The sequence below is a fragment of the Stegodyphus dumicola genome, chromosome 8 (assembly GCF_044657685.1).
Source record: "Stegodyphus dumicola isolate Sdum_Otavi_A_Nest chromosome 8, ASM4465768v1".
NCBI classification, from domain to species: domain Eukaryota; kingdom Metazoa; phylum Arthropoda; class Arachnida; order Araneae; family Eresidae; genus Stegodyphus; species Stegodyphus dumicola.
Window position 1 is genome coordinate 23,340,373 of NC_140775.1, and position 16,899 is coordinate 23,357,271.

At 34.2% G+C, this 16,899-nt stretch overlaps 1 protein-coding gene across 2 annotated transcripts in view; it reads right to left on the reverse strand.

The window, feature by feature from the left end:
- The window catches only part of LOC118200859 (mpv17-like protein), a 56,523-nt gene that overhangs the window by 19,300 nt on the left and 20,324 nt on the right, over nucleotides 1-16,899 (reverse strand). For both annotated transcript variants that reach the window (XR_004760157.2, XM_035372840.2), the window contains exon 2: nucleotides 15,609-15,679. Coding sequence is in view for 1 of the 2 variants with exons in the window: in XM_035372840.2 (XP_035228731.1) it covers nucleotides 15,609-15,679 (71 nt within the window). In the remaining variant the exon portion in view is untranslated. The remainder of the gene's footprint in view (nucleotides 1-15,608; nucleotides 15,680-16,899) is intronic.

Consider the following 16,899-nt stretch of genomic DNA (forward strand, 5'->3'; position numbering starts at 1 on the left):
AATTCATATTTCAGGAATGGTTAAAAGAAGTTGAAAAAATAAAGTTTTTCGAAATTCCCAGACAGTACTTCAGTGATATGTGTTGGAAGTTAATAGAAGTTCACATATTTTCTGATGCCAGTCCCAAGTGTTATGGTGCCGTAGCATATTTTAGATTTAAGAAGAAAAATAAATGTAAAACAAGTTTCATAATGTCGAAATCCCGTTTGGCTCCATTAAAAAGGGTAACGCTCCCTAGGCTTGAACTTTTGGGAACATTAATTTCTGCAAGATTAGGTTCGTATTTGCAATTGATATTTCCGCAGTTGGATAAGGGAAATATATTTTACTGGACTGATTCCCAAATTTGCATTCACTGGATCAAGGGATCTGCCAACGAGTGGAAACAATTTGTTAGAAATCGTGTGGTAGAAATCAAAGAGAAAACAATTTTAAACAACTGGTACTTTTGCAGTGGGAAGACAAACCCTGCTGATAAACTTACGAGGGGGATGGATGCTGAAGCTCTAATTAATGATAGTGATTGGTTTTCTGGGCCACCCTGGCTTTCAGAAGTAGATATTCGACATCACATAAACGAAATGAATACCGAAGCTGACTTGCAAAACGTTAGTGAAGAGCGTAAATGTGTTACTTTGAAAACACTTGTGGAATCTACAGAACCGTTACTAAATCTTGAACTGTACGGAAATTTAACCAAAGTACTGGGAATAATGGCTTATGTTCTGCGCTTCGTGAACAACTGTAAATCCGCTCGTGAAAAGCAATCTGGTGTGCTTACCGCCTATGAGTTACGGAAGGCTTCAGAATTTATTATAAGAAATGTTCAACTTAATGAATTTTCAGAAGAAATTAAGGCTTTAAAGACAGAACAACCGATTAAAACTAAAAGCAAAATCATTTCACTTAATCCATTTCTAGATGAAAACGAAATTTTAAGAGTAGGAGGTAGATTAAGAAACGCAGAAATTACCAGAGAAAGTAAACATCCCATTATATTGCCAAATAATAATCACTTCACAAAATTAATGATACAGCATTATCACGAAAAACACTTACACGGAGGGTTGCATTTAATGTTATCCGCAATAAGACAGAAATACTGGATAATAAGTGCAAAGAATGAAATTAAAAAATGCATTTGGAAATGCATAAAATGTTGCAGAGTACGAGCAGTAACATCTATTCAATTAATGGGAGAACTACCTGCAAGTAGAGTGATTCCAAGTAGAACCTTTTCAAAGGTTGGCGTTGATTATGCCGGCCCATTTTCTGTGAAAATGAAAAGGGGAAGAGGTATAAGACCAATTAAATGTTATGTCTGTATTTTCGTTTGTTTAGCTACAAAGGCTATCCATTTAGAGATTGCTAGCGACTTATCAGGTGAAGCATTCCTAGCTGCTCTAAAACGATTTGCTTCGAGGAGAGGAAAACCTCAAGAAATAAGAAGTGATTGTGGAACTAATTTTATAGGTTCAAATAAAATCCTCAAGGAAGCAGTTTCATCTGTCCAGTCAACCTCAGAATTTCAAAGGTGGTTAGCAAATGAAAACATAAGGTGGATATTCAACCCGCCAGCTGCTCCACATCATGGTGGTATATGGGAGGCAGCTGTTAGATCTATGAAGCTGCATCTAAAGAAATGTGTTGGAACTCAAATTTTGACTTATGAAGAGTTTCTAACTCTAATTGCACAAATTGAAGCATGCTTAAATTCGAGGCCAATAACACCGGTCTCCAGTGATCCCAATGATTTGACAGCTTTGACTCCTGGACACTTTATTATAGGGACTTCTTTAACAGCTGTTCCGGAACAAGATTTAACCGAAGTACGAGTGTCTCCATTGCAAAGATGGCAACTAACACAGCAGATGTTCCAAGGGTTTTGGAAACGGTGGTCTAAAGAGTACCTGTGCCAACTACAGCAGCGTAGCAAATGGAGACAGCCTAGCAGAAATATTCGTCTAAATGACTTGGTTCTCATTAAAGAAGATAACATGCCTTCATTACGTTGGAAACTCGGGCGAGTAATAGAAGTGTTTCCTGGAAGAGACAATAATGTCCGAGTGGTTAGACTAAAAACTGTGCACGGGGACATTAAACGTCCTATTACCAAACTGTGTCTTTTACCAGTTGAAGAACATTAACTTAAGTGTTTGGTTTATATTGAATATGTTTTATTATTTTTTTATTTCTTATTGTACTAATAATTTTATTTGTTTGTTCTAGTTTAACCCTCATAGTTAACGTTTCAATATAGTAAGATATAAGATGTTTTGCTAGAAGATTGGTAAGTGTGATATGTAATTTTATACTTTTTGAAGGTTTTTGTGTGTTTTCAGTTTCTATATTTTTCATTTACTTGTTTGCATATATTGAAGATTGTATTAAGATGAATGTAATTCATCGGGGGGGGGAGGATGTTTTGGCCTCCTCGGTGATTGCGGTGATTTGTGCCCAGAGGGCGCACCGCACAAAAAGTGAGTTGCGTTACAGACCGTAAGGGAAGCGGACACGCCAAAATGTCGGGCGTATTACCGCTAATTGAGGTAATTTCATCGTATCTGTCAGGTGGCAGAAAACTAATATGATGTATCAATTCACATGCCAGGTGGCAGAATATGTCTATCATGTACATGCCAGGAGGCATAACGCTTGTAAACATGCCAGGTGGCATACGACTTGTAAATAAATTGTAAATAAATGTACAGTAAAATATCTTGGTGCAATAGATCAAGGAACAAGCATCAACAACCTTCTGATCATTTGGATAGGTACACCGATAGTTAACTATTTCTAAAGTGGCATTAGAAAGGTATAAAAATAACATTTCTGCTTAGTTTTTTTTTTTTTTTTTTTTTTTTCCGCACAGCAACCAGATGCGTAATTACAACTATTAGTAATTGTAGTTACATGTAATTCAATTTTGAATCAGTTACATTGTAATTAAATTATGCCCAACTCTGATGACATCAAATAGATACTTATTACAGGTATGATATAAATTTTGAAAAGCCGATAGTTAGCTATTTCTAAAGTGGCATTAGAAAGGTATAAAAATAACATTTCTGCTCAGTTTTTTTTTTTTTTTTTTTTTTTTTTCCCGCACAGCAACCAGATGCGTGCAGTAATGAAATAATCCTGAATCATAAGAAATTTAATTGCAATAAAAGCTAGAATAGAGATTCCCAGCCCCCCCCCTGGAGGAGAATTTCAAAGGGAAAGAATGCAATTGACCTTTTATTTAGCTGTTAAATATTAGTTTCAGTTTATGAATGAAAAAAAAAAGTACTTTTATTCCTGTTTTAGTATTTATCATTATTTTACTTTTTGTTGTTTAATTTATAAAATGCATTAAAAAGTAATGTAAATCTAAATAAATGTGTATATGTATTTTTCGAGTTTTGGAAATGGGGGATGATCTTCCAGCAATGGCGAAAGTGGTACATGGGACAAAATAGGTTGAGAACCACTGAGATAGAGCTTCACCCGTGAAGGAAACATCGCAATAAGGAGCTGCACATTACTAGATTTCGAAGCTGAACTTGGTGGTCTGGTCCATCCTGTATGAAAGCCTTATTAAACACAAAACAAAACGCAAATTTTAATTAGACAGTGCTTACAGTGAAAGGCTTATTAAATATTCCATCTTAATATTTCTTCGAGAGTTCATGATCTTTAAATTACTGGCGAGCGCCTTTGGGTCACGAATGTTGAAGGTCAATCTTTAGCTCAAGCCATTAATCGCCTACGACACATGAGCGATGCAAAAATTAAATTGCAAGCAGGTGCAGTGAGAGGCTTCAGTTTATGTTATTACAATTACTAATGTAGAAATTATGCAGAAGAACAGTTTTCTTGTGTCTTATTGCATCCTTTTGTAAATCCATTGAAACTTTCGTTAAGTTTCCTTGTGCTAAGTCTATTTGCACAATTTTAGATGATTTTCATTATGTTTACAAAAATATTTAACCTAAAATATTTGTGTTTTGAATGTTGTACATGATAACCTTGTAGAGTTGATGTTAACATTTCCTCCATTCTCGTTATTTTTAATTTGCCATTATATGAAAAAACAGCAACAATCATTAATCCCTTTGAAAAACTTTCTTTACATTTTTTAACCAGATTTTAAGAGTTTTTCTCCTGTTCGATGATAATATATGGATCTCTTTTTATTGCGATCATTTAAGTAATCCAAGGTTCATCTACTATGACTACATTGTCCCATTTTTGTCCGGATAAATGTTTCTCATAAAGAATTCTGCGTTCGGCGGTATGTCGCTGAGAAAAACGACGCGCATTATGTATTTTCTCCTTTTTAAAAATCAAATCAGCATTAATCACTTTGTTTACAGTTGGCATTGAGCATTTTAGGGATTTTGCAACTGTTCTTGAACTGGTGGGTTTTCTTTTCCCATTAAAGATCTTACCATTGAAACATTCCGTTTTTTCCTTGGATATGTATATGGAAAAAATTTTCCACGTAAAGCAAAATTCTATTTTTTTTTTTTTTTTTTGACAATATTGTAGCTTTAGATATCGAAAAACCAGGCTTTCACATCGCTTTTTCATAAATTGATACGAATAATTTTCTTCGGAAAGAGCACAAACATAGTCTTCCATCCACTGCTTCTTTAAAGGCGCCATTTTGCATGGAAGCGACACTGCCAAGTAGCAGACGATAATTTATACTTTCAAAAATAAAGCTTCAGTTGAAAAAAAATTGAAGCAGGCGATTATAGCAAAGCAAAATCGAGTAAAAATTGTGCGAACAGCCTCTGTCTGGTAGTTCGATCTGGGTTTGATACCAGGTCAATAGGCTGGAAGCATGAGCGTTTTTGTGGTTTTCCTCATGTATAACGTGGATGGGAGCCAATTTCCCTTAGAAAGTCTTCGACGAAAGCATCTCTTCCCATAGGAAGATAGTACTCGAGTTGTTTTGCCCTAATCAATTACTAATGTCTGCAAAACATTACAATTTGTATTAAGGATTCTTTAAAAATTTCTGAATAAATCATGTAAAACCCAAACCTGCTTTTCAAATGTGAAAAATCACATCAATAGATTCACATCAATAGAAATGTTATACACTCATGTCCATAAATTAAGGATAATGCAAAATCAGGCAAAGGAAGAGTTAGAAGCAAAACCAATTTGACTTATTTGTAAAGCTTATTTATCATTATTTACCAAAGGGTATTATTTACCAAAAGGTAAAGAGCAAAAAAAGATGCTATATGTTTGATATTATTAAAAAAAATAGCGATTTTTTCTCCCTGGAGCAAATTAAAAAACCAATATTACATGGTTGGTATGATTGTTGATACATTGTATGTCTCCCAGACGATGCAATACAGTCCGTACAACGCCTAGGCATGCTGAGTATCAAATTATCCATCTGATCTTGGAGGATATTACACCACTCAAAAAGCAATGCTCTCCGAAGTTCCGGTAGACGTGTAGGAGGAGGTTGACGGGCTGCAACTCGTCGGCCAAGCATGTCCCACACGTGCTCTACTGGATTCAAATCCGGTGAGAATGCTGGCCAGTCCATACAGGTGATATCCACCGATTGAAGGCATTCGCTTACGATCTTTGCACGGTGAGGACGAGCGTTGTCATCCATAAACACAAATTGTGCGCCCATGGCGCCCCGAAACAAACGTACATGTTGTTCCAGAATGGCGTTCCGATAGATTTGATTTGTCATGGCTCCAATTTGAACATGCAGGTCAGTTCTGGAACCCAAAATAATTTCACCCCAAACGAGCACTCCTGCACCACAGTAACGGTGTCGTTCAATGATGTTTTCTTGGTGGTAACGGGTACCTGGAGCTCTCCATATGAAAGTCCGGCGAGAATCAGACTGCAAGCTAAACCTGGACTCGTCGGAAAATATCACACAAGCCCACTGTTGCGGTGTCCACAATGCATACTCTCTACTCCAGGCTAACCGCTGGCGACAGTGAGTTGCAGTAAGTGGAACGCATCTGACAGGTCTACGAGCATATAGACCAATCTGCCCTAAGCGTCTGTACACGGTCTGCCTTGAAATTGTCGTACTAGTGGCTGAAGAGAGCTGACGAAACAGGTCTGAGGCTGTGCTCCGCCTGTTTCTTTTGGCAGTAACTACCAAATACCGGTCCTCATTCAGCGTTGTAACTCTGGGGCGACCTGTGCTGTAACGTCTACTCACATTACCATCATCTTGGAATCGTTGCCAAAGCCTGGAGATGACACTCTGGGCAATTCCAAGTTCGTCTGATAGTTCCATTTGGGTACGCCCACATTCCAGAGGGCCGATACTTCTACCACGTAAAAAATCATCCAAATGCATCCTTTGTGTCATAACCATTCGGTTATTGCACTGAAATGCTTATAAAGCGCCTGCGAACAATTTTACTTCTTTGCCTGTATTCCTTATATATTACTCTCTTACACTCTCGTCATTGTGACGTACCATCGGTGTCATCTGGTTACTTCCTGAAATTTGCATATGATTATTGAAGATGTGTATAGTGATTTTACAGGTGATATATTTATTTTAGGATTCGATTTCCGGGTGACTCCGAATTATCCTTAATTTATGGACATGAGAGTAATTTGCTTTTTATTTTACTAAGAGATTTTAAGATGCCTTCAGTTAATAAAAAATAATTTTTGTTCACCATAAGCTGTTTCATATGCAGGCTGAAATGCCACACGTTGTAGCAATATACTGTGGGAGTTTCACAAAACTCTGAAGAAGAAATCTGGTTATAAGTTCTTATAAGGTTTCGAAAACTAAACTTTTTAGGGATAGTTAGTATGTGAAGGCATTACCAGTTGACATCTAGTGCATTGCTGCTATCCCCCATACTTTTACCAGTACTTGTACCAAAGTCGGCCTAATCGGTATAATGGTTAGCGATACCGGATGCTGTATCATTTTAGGCCGTTCGACTTCCGCAGAAAATACCCGTATTTGTAAAGAGGTTATCACATCTAGCGACGGTCCCTGCTAGACGGGACTTTTCTGAGAAACGAGATTTCTGGTAGCAATGGTTTAAACGGGAGGATTCCTAGAAAAAAGAGCCCCGCTAGAAGAGAAGGCCCGCCTAGCTACGGAAACGATGTACCGGCTACGCGAGATTTTTTGAAACCTCGCTGAAAATGTTTTGGCTGCAGCTCTGCCCCACGTAGAGATCAACCAATCAGACGAAAGTTCTGCTTTTGAAAGATCACATGGTCACAATGTGAGCGATAATCGATTACCGTTTGGCGTTCAAGTTTTTGTAGTAAGTGAAAATGGTAACGTAGCTACGTGGTTTTCTGGAAATGAGCGGGTTCTGAGAATTGTGCCTTTCGAAGTTCCTCGTAGCCCAAACATGATGTTATTGGAACTTAACTGTATACTGTTTGTGGGGCACTTAAAATACTAACGAAGTAAAGTGCTTTTGGCGGTAGAAGAAAAGAGTTAAGAGACACTCGAATCTGTCGTCTGCGTTATTTACCAAAATTTGGGGGAGTTGCACAGCAAACGCGGTAGGTCTGTACCTGTAAACCCAATGGTTAAATTCTGGTTTTCCAAGCGCTTAGCTATACTAAAAGTTTTCAGACCTTTCTTATTGTAATTTTAGGTTATTTGACAAATGTTATTCACACTGAAAGAAGTTATTCGCCATTATACGACAGGAATTATAGTTGAACTCTCTTCCATGATGTGCGGAGTATCGCAGTGTGTCTGACAGCCATTCTGATGAACTAATATGTCTCAATTCTATAACGAAGCGCATGAAATTCCTTACGATATGAATTGCATGGGAATTAAAAAGTAGAAAATAAATTCAACTTTAAAATTGTGTATACATTTTTAGACTTGGCACGAAGATTAAGACAAAATTAAATAATAAATAAATAACATTGAATAAAGATTAAACGAAAGTATATAAATTATTTTGAGATATCATAGCTCAAATTTTGAGCAGTAAAAGTAAACAAAATAAATCAGTGCATGAAATTATTCAAAATCTTCCCCGTACACCATATTTCGTGTAAAAACGTTTTTAAACATCGTTTACCATTAATAATAACGCCTAAGACATAACAATAATTTGCGCCCAATTTAATATTAAAGGAGGCATATATCCCTCGAACGCTTTCCCATAACCAAATAAATTAAACCAAACCTAATACTTTTACCCGCAGCGACAAGCGCACGCAGGGCGCATGCAGATACGACAAAATTTGGCCGCTCTTTCACGGAACAAGAAGGAAGAGGTTTTCCCCTTTGACTATGTAAGATCAGCCGAGTGCGTCAACGCCACACAAGTTTTTATCGCCTTTTTTAATGTAAGATGACAGTCGGCTCAGTGAGCATTTGTAATACTATTTAAACAAAATATGTGTAAATCTCTAATAAATCAGACTGGATCGCAGTTAAAGTAATAAACAGAGGAGCGTTCTTCCACACAACATTTATTTACGAACACCAAAGACGAACTGATACATATACATAATTGACATCACAGTTTCTTTTTACAAACAAACACTACCGCCATCTATTGGCAATCTAAAGACACATAATCCTAAACTTAACACTATTTGAATTGAGTACTGTGCTGCGCCACTGTACGAACTTCTGGCCCAACTGAAACACCATCCGTGGGTGAAAAATATAACTATTCTGGCAATAAAATATTTTACTATCCCTTTTCTTTCTGTGTATCTCTTTGACAAATCGTTTTGTGCTATTGTCTATATTTTTCGAAGTATAGAGTCTTTTTGTTTTTTTCAGTTATAAGGTATTTCTCCTGCCTTCCTAGCATGCCTTCGTGGTGTAGTGGTTCTGTACGCTGGGCCAGTATTCCAGAGGTTCATGGTTCGATTCTCGGCGAAGGTGGTTGTTATTTTTTCATCTCTTTTGCTTCCAAAAAAATCCTAATGTCTCTACAGTGGCGCCCGAACTAAAAGGGTGTTGGATGAGGATTCTCCACACCCAGGATTCGGCGACTGGGTCTCCTAAAAGCCCCAGTCGCCCTTTAAAAGAGAGAGTATATAAGGTATTTCTCCCGCCTTCCTAACGTGCCTTCGTGGTGTAGTGGTTCTGCACGCTGGGCCGGTATCCAGAGGTCCGCGGTTCGATTTCCGGCGAAGGCGATTGCTAATTTTTCATCTCTTCTGCTTCCAAAAACTACCTAATGTCTCTCTACACACTTATTTTTGGTTAAATCAGTATATGTTGCTAATTTGGATAGTGTAATTTATCTCTGCTTTATTATTCTTCAAAAAAATATTAAATTGTTATAACTGCATTGACAATTTTTTTTTCTAAAAAAACTAATCTAGGTATTAATAAAGGAGATAATAGACTAGAAGAGAAACACGCTAATGGGACAATCAAAATCGTAAAAACAACCTTGTATTTAGCGTAAGTATATTGAAACACTCAATCGAGTTCGAGGGCAGCTAAAGGTCCCTCCTCATCAGGAGAAAGAAATACCTAGAAAGAAGAAAACTAAAGGGAAAGGAATCTCAGAAACACGTGGTCCTTATGAGCACTGCACGTGGTTATAACCGGATTTTTAATCAGAGTTACACTGGCCGCCTACTTTTACTGAACCAGGCTATCTGATCAAACATGTAACACAAAGGACAAAGAATTGGCGAAGTTAAAAATAGGAAGCGAGGGGCAACTGCACCTTCACGCTCAAAAAACACTACCGCCATCTATTGGCATTATTCTAAGTTCTATTGTTCTAAGTTCTATTGGCACTATTCTAAGTTCAAAATCTGAACTTAGAATAATCTGAACTTTATTCGAAGTTCAGATTTTGAGCGTGAAGGTGCATTTGCCCCTCGCTCCCTATTTTTAACTTCGCTAATTCTTTGTCCTTTGTGTTACATGTTTGATCAGATAGCCTGGCTCAGTAAAAGTAGGCGGCCAGTGTAACTCTGATTAAAAATCCGGTTATAACCTCGTGCAGTGCTCATAAGGACCACCTGTTTCTGAGACTCCTTCCCTTTAGTTTTCTTCTTTCTAGGTATTTCTTTCTCCTGATGAGGAGGGACCTTTAGCTGCCCTCGAAATCGATTGAGTGTTTCAATATACTTACGCTAAATACAAAGTTGTTTTTACGGTTTTGAAATGAGATAATATTCTTTTTCTCATGAATAAGACAAGAAGCTAAGATCCTAATATTCTTTTTAGATATGTTTTCCCCTTCATATTCCAATAATTACATGCATTTTACGCTATTTCTACTGTTACATATTCCATATCACTCTTACTAAAATAATTCAAGCTTTTAAAAACAAGTCGGTTACACATTGAATTTTATATTGCGTTTAATTCTATTTAAATAGTTTCGGAAATTTCTGATTATGTGTATACTTTATTTCGAATTAAACTTAAGGGCACTTATTTTTTATAACTTTTGTTGTTTAAATATTATACCAAAATATGTTTTGGGAGTAAAAATTGGCTAAAATTTTAATCATGACTCTTTAATAACAATATTCAGAATTTAGCACTTTTATTTAATAACAATATTCAGAATTTTATCTGATAAGCAATTAATTTAAACTTGAGTTTCATTCTGAATTTAAATTGCGAGTTATTACAGATTACGTGCCAGAGAATAAGAATATTTTAAGCAGTAGTTTTATCCCCTAAAGTAATCGTTATTTATATTACCTACTTCGAATTCTTCTTTTCCTGTTTTTTTCCCAATTTTTCAGATTAAACAAAATAAATTTTTAGATTTGAAAAATGTATTGTGTTCTTTTGTTTTATACGGCAACTACTTATCACATTTGTGTGGGGGGGGGGATGAAGATTGTTAATGCGAAACTTTAGAAAGTTCGGCCACTGATGTTCTAAAACATTTAGCGAACTCGATTCAGATATGAATATTATTACATGATCCGAATGTCTATGTAAAGATAATTTTCAAAAAACAGGCTAGTAAAAATAATTTTTTAGTGGAAGACATATTTGAGACTTCTCATTCATTCTAGAACATATTCATATTTGTTTACGTAAAAAAAGATTGCATTAAAATAAATATTTCTTTGCTAATTATATTCCAGCATCTATGACGTACACGTGACGTAAGATAATGAATTTTTGCTGAAAATTTTCGATAAAAATATTAATTGTGTAGTGGAAGAAAAAAGGTTTTAAGCGAAAAGGTCAGAATAAGCCTAAAAAATTTTAAATAACGGGAAAAGGCTTAACATTTGGGATAAAAAGTGAAAGCTCCAAAAACAGTAATTTTCAAATAATCTGGTGCTGCCATCTATTATTATTTAACGTAATTGAATGGCTAACACGTGCTGCCATCTATTGCAATGAATGTAAACGAGATAAAAGTAACGTATGTTTTAATATGATTTCTGTCTGGTGCTGCCATCTATTATAAATTGGTGTAAACTAATTAGATATTTCTTTTATCCAAAGAAAATTTACATTCAAAATGATCGGGTGTCTCAAATACCGCTGTAGTGATTTATGATAATTTTAGTTTATTTATTATTGCAGTATTAGCAGATATTGGGCAAATTTCGATATTTTGAGTGAAAAAAAACGTTTATACAGTATGCATTTGTCACTAACTTTGAACTTTTTTAATGGGCTTTTAATAGTATAACTTGCAACAGGCGTCAGCAATTTTTTTTTGCTTGCGGGTCAAAATCAACCAAAATGTGTGTATTAAGATGTTTCGGGTCAGTGGTATTTTAATTTTAGAACACTCTTCCTTGGTGAATAATACGATTTTTTTTTTTTTTTTTTAGAAAATAATAACAATACGCTTTAAACATAGTTATTAAATTAGTTAAAAAATTTTAAACATGATTAATTATATGTTATGCAATAATTTATAACTCATCTCCTAATGTATGACTCATCTACTAACCTATAACTCACTTTCAAAGCCGAACTAAATTTTTCTATAATAGGCGTAACCAGAAGGAATAACTATTATCCTTTATTGAAAACGTTTTAATTTTTTTTTTTTTTTTTTTTTTTTGTTAGCAAAATAAAATAATAATATTAATTACGATACTAATACCTGAGCATTATTAAAATTTGTATTTTTACAATAAAATCATTTTCCGTACACCCTGATTTTATTACTTGCTTTCATAATCATATTGAAAGAATTGGAGAAAAGAATTGCATATTGGAGAAAAGAATTGCTGAAATATTACATTAAAATTTATGATTTGAAAATGTGATCCAGTTAATTCCTCATTATCAATTGATATGTTTATAATTACTTTTACATGTAATAATAACATCAGCAAAATACATTTTTGGTCGCAAGGGGGAGCAAGGAGAAATGATAATTGGATTTTTTAATCAAAGCAAAACACATTACCGCTTTATCTGCTTATGGGAAAGGAAGCTTCCACTCAGGATTTTTCAAGGGAATCTAACCCTTATTCATATTGCAAATAAAAACGCGAAAACAACGTACAGATATTTACTTATCAATTAAGAACAGAAAATGGCATGCGCTACTAGTGCTCCGGGGCTGCGGGCCACATTACCCTATTATCGTCTCGGAGAGGAAAGAATATTCTGCATTATAATACGCAAAATTGACTTTTTTCAATGGGGTTTCAATAATATGACTTGCGACAGGCGTCAGCAACTTTTTTGCTTGCCAGTCAAAATCAACCAAAATGTGTATATTAAGAAGAGGTTTCGGTTTAGTGGTATTTTCATTTTAGAACACTCTTCCTTGGTGAATAATAAGACTTCTATTGAGAAAATAATTACAATACGCTTTAAATTTTAAACATAAAAATTAAAAATTTAATTTTAATTATTATAAAAACAAAGCTAACTGAATGAACTTTGTTTTTCTTTTCGATATCAATGGTTCCACCGATGCTGAACTTATTATCATCTTATGATTAATTCAGGCATCTGAACTTTCGGCAGTTAAGCTGCTCCTGTTCTTGCTTAAAATCAGTTTCATGCGTAAGCGTATTTGATCGCATTTATAACTTGAATCGAATGCGAACAAAATGGCAAAGAGTTTTTTTTTTTAATTATAGATTATTGATTAGAGTTTCCAAACTTGATTTCGCCTTGAAATTATGTTACAATTTTTACTTTTTAAAAATTAAAACGCATCTTCGTTATAGCAACTTTTTAATCAAACAAAAATATTACTTTGATTATTTATTTTCAGTTCTTTTCTATGTATTCTTCAAGTGCTCTTTCATATTTATGTTTTATAATTTACTTTTATACATTATACTTTATTTTCGAAACTCAAGTAGCTCACTCGGTGACCCGCGGGTTATAGGTTTGGCGAGGCCTGACTGACGATCTGAATTTAGAATTTCTCTAATTGCAAACTCAGTTGGGGAAATTTTGTTCTTGCTTACTCTTTGGGAATCAGTTAATGTTGGAAAAATCGTACTTATCAATAATGTAACAATAATTTAAAAAATTTCTAAGCATTAAAAAGAAAAGAAATATCTCAGCACTTTTGAATGCCTTTAACATTTCAGTTTTTACTTCGACTTGCTGCTGTTGGCTTTAATTTCCAGACATATGTAAATAGTAGTTCTCTCTCTAATTCTATTTACAATTTTCTCTCCAATTTATTGGTAATACTATTTTATGCTAACATTTTATTTTGAACTGTGTACTTCATCTACCACCATATTTATGTCGTTATTTGAACTCATGATAGCTCATATTAGCATTCAGAAGAAGAGAACCCTCATCTCAATATCTAATAAATCAACGATAGTTTAATGGAAATAATGAAGATATGGGTCTTACCTCATTCATACAATAAAGAAGTCTGTCTTTAATTTTCATAGGAACGTTAAAAGTTGCAGTCTTTAACGTTAAAGGGTTTTTTTTTTTTTTTTTTTTTTTCTTTTTCAGAACGTTAAAGTTGGATATGATTAGGCATTAAGTAACACTATGAGGAAAACCCAGAAACAGTGCGAAAATTTTGTTCGTAAACACTTATGAATGCTGTTTGTAACTATTTACGAATAAAAATGCTGCTTGTAACTACTAATGAAAATTAATTTCTGAAAGAATTTTCAAGCGTTTAACTGCATGTCTTGGTAAGGATCTTACTTTTTGAATAAATGACTTTAGCTGAAACATTAATAAGAAACTACTTCTATCACTTAAGGAATGCTTTTGTTATTCAAAATAATATGAAATTTTCAATAGATAATTATGTAAATAGTTTCGCCATATGTATTACAACACAAATGGGAATCATTTGTACCATATCCATCTTTTATTCAGACAAATATCGTAAACTGAGAGTATGACTTTCCTATAATAAAGCTCCATACAAGGAAAGGTTTTGGACGGTTTATTTAATCCACATATAGGGTAAGTTAAAATAAACATCTGTGCTAGTTTAGGTTTGAGAAGTTTGTATTTATCTGTAAATAAATTAATAAATTAATGTGTCTTCATGTGTAAATTTACATGTTTTATATGCTATGAACTGACTGCTAAGCACAGATATTGCAAAGTGCAAATTTGGAAAACGAAGTAGGATTTAGATAAAGCTTCATTTGTATTTCTTGTTGATTGACCATGATATACAGGATATCCAAAATGTCCTTGAATAGCTTTAAACAGTCGTTATTTGGGAATGGATATCTTTTGGTATTTGTAACACTCTCACAAGCCAGGTTTTTGTAACGAGCGAAACAACGAGCAAGGTTTTGTGATAAATTCCACATAGGGCAAATTGATCTCTAGTTGACTGTCATCCAGTTGTGGGCAAATGTAATTTATGAATGTATCGAGATAAACTCAAGTTTTTTTTTTTAAATTTTTTTATTTTTAAATTTTATTATTAAAGTAACGTGGTCCTAAAATCATGCCTTGCGGCATCCCACACCACATTCATTTTCAGGTCGTTCCTATTCACCTCGCACCTCGCTTGTGACATGAGTATTTTCAGATCCCTACATTATGTGTATATAAAACCTAAATAAACTTTTGGGGGGAATTTTTGGTATACGTGTAAAAACGTAACAAAAATAAAAACGTTACCTCTTAAAAGGTGTCCACAATAATAGGGTAAAGTTGTTCGGAAACTTTATGGACACCCTATATATTAATTTATTAATAAGCATTTCAAACCAGAGGCCTTGGAATGGACACAGTTTAACGAGAGAACTAAAACAGAAGCCAATAACTGCTTTACATAATTTTCCTGTCGACGAGAGGAATAAGGTATTTGAAACTTTAAGCTATTTCAAGCAAAGAGGTATAACATTAAAATTAATTTAAAGCCTCATTTTTGTTATTATTCACAAAAAAAATTATTTTTTGAAAACGTACGTAACCTAGAATGCAAATAGGAAAAAATAGACGTGCATTCATTAATTATTTTTCATGACTCGTTAAATGTAATCATGAGTTTGTCATACTGACAAGCTACATAATTACTTCACAGTTAAGGATTATTTTTTTATTATAAACAATAAATTAAAAAATAAAGAACACACGGCATTTCCAAACAAAGTAAGCAGGGTTAAGCGAGAATTTTAAAAGCAAATTATAAGCGAATAAATCTAAAATGTTTAAACACAGTTTAAGACAAATCAGAAAGATTTACCCTGTACGTGGACCAGAATTTCGCCCTGAGTTCTGCAAAGATGTCTTCCCTACCTTCCAAAATTCCCATTCCTGAAAAGAAAAGTTAATTATTTCTAGGAATTCTAAAATTCATACTGGCATATCGCCAGACGGAACAGTCTATTTCAGAATGCAAATGAGGTTAAGTAAGGAGATATTTATCTTTTTAACTGCATAGAAAACACAGTACCTTGCTTTAGAAGTTCTACTTAAAAGACGACTTTACTGAAACAGTTAGTAATAAACATTTATTTGGATTTACTACGACTACAGTATATTCCGATAATCAGAAACTCCTTTCAAGAAGGGGAAAAAGGCCTAATAGATATTTCCTATACGATATGTGAAGAAATTTTATTTTAACTTTTTTTATATTCTTTCGCAACAAAACTTTCGTATACTGTAATGGCCAAAAAATTCGGGTGTCATATTTCATCAGAAATATCTATTCTGACCGTTCCCCAATCCATTTGGACGATTTTTTTTTTTTTTTTTTTTTTTTTTTTTTTGCTTGACGCCTACACGTACGGACAGAATAAAGTGCTCTTTATCTCCAAACGAAATGTAAAATGGATTTAATTTTTTTTTTCCGTGACGTCTGTACGTATGTATGTATCACACATAACTCAAAACTGATTAGCCGTAGAATATGAAATTTTGTGTATGGGATTGCTATAACATCTAGTTGTGCACCTCTCTATTTTTATTTTGATCGGCAGCTCCAAATTTATATATATCTATATACACCCAACCGTTTAATCGGTCTTTATTTCCGCAATCGTTGGTCGTAGTCATATACTTACAATTACAGAAGTGTTTTGAATGGCGAAAATATTCCTCTTTTACAATGTCAATTTTTTTTTAATAAAATTAATTTTCGACAAATAAAGAAATCTAACATTTAATGGTCTTGTGGTTCCTGCACTTATATTTGGTAAAGTTCAATGCTCGTTGTGAAAAAAGAAAAGTATAAGAGGTTTGATTCTCGAACAAAAAAAATTGACCGAGATATTTAATTTCAAAATTTGTAGTTTTTGATGTCATTTTCAACTTGCTTTGAGGGATCGGTTAATTAAATTAGAATAGTTCGAGGATATAAATTCAAATGAAGTGTAGAAAAAAAGGTGCATAATTTAATGAATTACTTATTTCTGTTTAACTGAAATTTGATGTAATCTAATATCTGAGCATTTATTTGTTGGGAGAGGTTGAACGCCGCGGTCATTTAGCCATCTCATCATCGAGAATGTTGCCCAGAGTAGGAAGATATC